At 44.4% G+C, this 5,157-nt stretch overlaps 1 protein-coding gene across 1 annotated transcript; it reads right to left on the bottom strand.

The window, feature by feature from the left end:
- Positions 1–1,253: 1,253 nt before the first annotated feature.
- Positions 1,254–4,603, bottom strand: LOC131649948 (uncharacterized). Its single transcript, XM_058919692.1, has 4 exons — positions 3,418–4,603; positions 2,980–3,291; positions 1,465–1,593; positions 1,254–1,354 (listed from the first exon to the last, which is right to left on the bottom strand). The coding sequence occupies exons 1-4, from the start codon at positions 4,601–4,603 to the stop codon at positions 1,254–1,256; spliced, it is 1,728 nt and encodes a 575-aa protein (XP_058775675.1).
- Between the last annotated feature and the right edge of the window lie 554 nt (positions 4,604–5,157).

Here is a 5,157-nt window from a genome sequence, read left to right as displayed (position 1 = left end):
TGTTATGTGCCCTACCCTCAGGTGGAAGTTCATCATCAGAAAAACCCAAACAATTACCATGAGCAATGTTGGTCACAACCCCTTCAAACTGAGGCACAGTAATGTCTTGAGTTACGTGAGCGGAAGCCAGAACTTTCATCAGAGCATCACGATGAGCTTCAGAATGTACCAAGAGAGACAAGATGGAGATCTTGGCTTGAGTCTGATCAAGTTGGTCAATCACTTTGTAATCACTTTTCTTAATGATCTTCAAGAGTTGCTCGGCATCTTGTGCATTACGTGTTACAGGAGGATCAACAGCAACTTGCTTTCCTTTTGCTTGTGTACTAGCCTCTTTATTGGTCTCTTTAGGAAGTGGAGGAGGGGCAGCAAAGATCCGACCACTACGGGTAATGCCACTAGTGCCAGTAATATTAGTGATGCTCGAATTACCCACTGGAGGACAATCATATTTCTTCCCTCGAATATACACGACATTATAACTCCAAGGGACAGCCTTAGAATCATTCACAGGAGAAGGAACAAGAGACGAGGTTGGAGGAGTCGAAGGAGCATTTGGAACCTGAATAACCAACGGAGTCCTCGGAGCCTGAATGACCAAGGGAGTACTCGGAGCACGAATGACCAAAGGAGTACTCTGATTCTTTGACACCTCAGCAGGATAGTAAGGTATCTCTAGAGTAGCCACATCTTCGACAGGAACGACCTTTTCCACTCTAAGAACACCTTCATCCATTAGTTTCTGGATTTCTTCTTTCAACCTAGTGCATTCCTCAGGGTTAGAAGAACATTGCAAACAGTAGTCATGTAGTTCACACAAAACCTTTTGTTGCATAAGATATTCTCTGACAACTGCTAGCGGCATCCTTACCTCATTAACATCACTTACTAGGATCTGATCATCACATAACTCAATAGCATTGGTCGCACCAGCATGAGGAGGCATAGGATTATTCTGCACATTAGGACCAGTAGGAGAGAACGAGATGAGCTTGTCATCGAGAAGATCCTGGACTTTGTATTTTAATGCTCTACACTTTTCAATAGTATGGCCCGGGGCCCCTGAATGAAATTCACATCGAGCATTAACATCATAACCAGGAGGGAGAGGACTAGGTGGAGGTCCAAGTTCACGGAGTTGTACCAATTGACCAGCAAGCAACTGGGGGAGAAGCTGAGCATACGACATGGGAACCGGATCTATACGCCTGTCAGGGTATCTTTGCCTCTGTGGACCTCTCTGACCTTGAGGCCTAGGATTCTGTTGGCGATTCTGAGGAGCGGCAGCTGGTTGTTGTGGCACGAAAGGCTGTTGAGGTGCCATCCAAGGTTGCGGGAGAGCAGCAGCATATGCCTGAGGGACATATGGACCAGGAACAGCATAAGGCATCGGATAATAAGGAGGTGGAGCAGCAGAATATGCGGGAGCTCGGCCTTGATCAACAGAAGCGGCGCTAGTCTCACCTTCCCTCTTCTTCACAAACCCAGAATACGGCTTCTTACCATTACCATTAGAACATCTAGGAGTAGCAACATCTTGAATAGTACCAGCTTTAACACAGTTTTCAACCCGTTCACCAATGATGACCACATCTGAGAAGGACGGAGAAGTATTACTAACCATGTGCTGAAGATACGGCCCCTTCAGAGTCCCCATAAACAGATCAATCAACTCACGGTCGAGAAGAGGAGGTTGAACTCGAGCAGCAAGTTCACGCCACCTCTGGGCGTACTCCTTAAAAGACTCGCCAGGCTTCCTTGACATATTTTGTAGCTGGGCACGGCTAGGAGCCATAGCTGTATTGTAGTGGTATTGTTTCAAGAAGGCGTCGACAAGTTGTCCCCAAGTACTGACATTAGACCTCTCAAGTTTCATGTACCACTCTAACGGGGCTCCAGTGAGACTATCCTGAAAGAAATGCATCAGTAGTGGTTCATTCTCAGCATGAGCGGCCATCTTACGGCAGTAGGAACGAAGGTGAGTCTCTGGGCAGGTGACTCCTTTATACTTATCAAAGTCTGACACCTTGAACTTTGGGGGAATCACAATCCCAGGTACCAAGCATAGAGCAGCAGTGTTGAAACTCGAAGTTTTAGCAACCTCAACGGCCTTAAGGCGTTCTTCAAGTGCTTGGTACATCTTAGCAGTCTCGGTCAACTCAGCAGTAAGATCATGTTCAAGATCAATAACCTCATGGTGGTCATCCACTACTTTTGCTATTCCCTCAACAGAAATCTCTTTAGTTTTTACTCCCCCATCAGCAGAGTTGGTAGGAGTATCTTTGACCATTCCAGCGACGCTCTTTCGGAGCTCTTCTTGTCCTTGGACAACGACATGGAGAGTCTCCATAAGTTGAGTCATTCTTTCCCCCATAACATCCATATCCCTACGGAGGGCAGCTTGATTCTGTTCAAATTGATCCATGATTCTCTCGTTGCTCCTGGTGCGGTAAGGATGTAAGAAAGTCAGCTTCGTCGTCGGAAAAGAAATCTGTTGTTGGAAGGGACCCCAATTAGAATCTGATAAAAACCTGAAAATGCAGTATGATATGAGTGCATGGGTGCATGTGTGCATGTTATATTATTTTCAAGAATTTTTGGCTTTGTCTCGAACCAACACTACAAGATAATGAGAAATAACAAAGCGCAACCAAGATAAACAACCATAATCCATTAATTCCACAACCACGTTTGAAGTACAAAATATTCTGCTCTCATGAGCCAACAATACAGAAAATGGAAATAAGAACCCCATCCAACAAGACTGGTGGTGATTCTATAACAAAAACCAATACTAAGCAGGATCTCCCATGTCCAAATGACGAAGTGGGCTATCTCCAATGTTCTTATAGCTCCAAGCCTTCATTTCTTCAAACAGCTTTTTGGTCTCAGCATGGGTTGGTCTTTTAACAACTTCTTGAATCAATAGGTCCTTTCTGAAATGCATGGTCTCCAAGTAACGGCTTCTCAATTCCCAACCTCTGGCTTCCTCTTGAGCTTGAGTATCACTTTGCCCCTTTTCCTCCACTCGACCCTTCAACTTGCGAATCTCTTCATAACACCCCTCAATCCTTGCCTGACGTTCCAGAAGGAGCTTGTCTGCTTTCTTTCGACGGGCTTTCTCTGATTTGGCTATATCAGTTTGGATTTGGAGCCTCTTTGTCAATTCCGCCAACTGATCCTCATAATTCTCTTTGATCTTCCTCTCTTGAATTTTAGTGGACTTGGGATCGACAACCACTCTCGGCCTCTTCTGAGAAGTGCTTCCCTTGGCATACAACTCTTCAAGCTCTATTTCTCTCATTTTCAACTTATGAAGGGCAGAAAGCTTCTCTTGCCTATCAGTATTCATCTTAACTTGCATCGTCTCCATTTGTTCAGTCAATTTCCGATTCTTCTCAACAGTATGATTATAACGAGGCATGGAGACGATGTTGGGTTGTGCGCCAACAGGAGGGTACAAAGGATCCTTAATAGGGAAAGGCATCCCTTGGGTATTAGCCACAGTTTCGACCCACTTAGTATAGTTTTCATAAGTCGCACAGTCCCTTTGACCAAAATGCTTCTTGTCTCTCCAACAAATGTTCTTCCAGGCTTGCACAGCTTCTGCCATCTGCCCAGTGTTGGTGGCTACATGATAAAAAAGGTTTTCAGCAATCTCAGATTGCTCAGGAGGATTGACGAAAGCATATCCATAAGTTCTCCTAGCCAAGACGGGATTATAATTGATCCCACCTCTAACACCCATGAGGGGCACATTATTGAACTTTCCACAACTCATGATAACCTCCTTGTCTTCCAAAGATCTGTTATACCATACAATGTCTTTGGCTCTAAGTCCCATAATCCTTTCAGCCCATTTAGAGGTGTGCCTACTATCAACGAAAGCTCCACGTTCAGGCAAATGTGATCTGAACCAACGGTATAGCAAAGGAGCAAAACATCTGACCAAACCCTTCTTTTGACGATTCTTTTGATGAACTGAATGATAAACATCCCCCAAGAGTGTAGGAACAGGATTCTGTAGAATGAACAAATGGATTGCACTCATATCAACAAAATCAGGCACGTTCGGGAACATTAGGACACCATAGATACTTAGAGCCAGGATAGCCCTAAAAGTGTCCCATTCTTTCGCTTCAGCAGCATCACACCCTCTTTTGACCAGGAACTCCATATGAAAACCCTGATATCTTCCTCTCTCGGAAAGATTTGCATCAACAACTGACTTGCTCAAATAAAGAGCCTTGGAGATTTCAATAGAAGTGGGAGCCTCCATGGTGCCATAGTACGGAACTTCTCCCTTCTTGATCGGAACACCGAGGAAAAGAGAATATTCTTCCAATGTGGGAACCAAAAGGTAGTCAGGGAACGTGAAGCAACGGAGAGAAGGGTTGTAGAACTGAAGCAAGGTATGAACTCCTTCTTGCTCGTATTTGGTGAACGGCATCTTGAGAAGACTCAGAATATACCCATACTTTTCACGGAACCTGGTTGTTTCATCCGGCGTGATCTTCTTAACCAAACACTCGAGAGAATCCAGATTCGGATTTAGAAATGTGTAGGAGATGTTGCGACTACCAGTCTTCAATGGAGGAGCCATGAGTTGGTCGGAGACAAAGCCAAATGTTCCTGAAAATAAATAAACATGCATGTTAAATGATATGGCGGAATGCATTTCATCGGGAGAATCCTAAAGTCCATTCGTAATTGCATATTTTCTTTTCTTTTCTTTTTGTGAAGTAAAATATTCTCCTTTTCTTTTCATCTTCTTTTTCTTTTCTTCTTATTTTTGAAGTGGACTTTAGAATTCTCCCCAAATGAAGTGAGGTGGATGCAGTAACATGATGTGTCATGGTGCAATGTGGTGAGAGACTGAGTGCCTCTCGCAATTCTGAATATCTGAGTAACACTGGGTATAACAAGTTCAAAGTTTCGGCTTCAGATTGCAATGTGAAAATCCGGGTATGATGAAGGCTAGTATCCTGTCCCTCCCCAAACTCACGGGTATGAATTCTAGACACGGACAGGTGGTCCCTAATGGTCACCAGGGTCTACAGTTCCCATGGGGTACAAAGTGTTTGAGGCAACAAGCGTGCCAGACACAGTGTTCCATGAAAGAACCTCGCCCAGTTGTGGTACCCCATATTGAACTCA

This window comes from Vicia villosa, linkage group LG2 (assembly GCF_029867415.1).
Source record: "Vicia villosa cultivar HV-30 ecotype Madison, WI linkage group LG2, Vvil1.0, whole genome shotgun sequence".
NCBI lineage: Eukaryota > Viridiplantae > Streptophyta > Magnoliopsida > Fabales > Fabaceae > Vicia > Vicia villosa.
Note: the sequence above shows the minus strand (reverse complement) of the source record. Positions and strands in the feature narration are given on the sequence as shown.

What these genes read in the sequence shown, in the direction of transcription:
- LOC131649948 (XM_058919692.1), bottom strand. Translation starts at nt 4,603, where the DNA reads ATGGCTCCTCCATTGAAGACTGGTAGTCGCAACATCTCCTACACATTT. An exon ending in AGCTCAAGAGGAAGCCAGAG is followed by an intron (nt 1,594 to 2,979) that starts GTTGGGAATTGA and finishes CGTCCTTCTCAG; the next exon opens with ATGTGGTCATCATTGGTGAA. An exon ending in GTTTGTGAAGAAGAGGGAAG is followed by an intron (nt 1,355 to 1,464) that starts GTGAGACTAGCG and finishes TATGTCCCTCAG; the next exon opens with GCATATGCTGCTGCTCTCCC.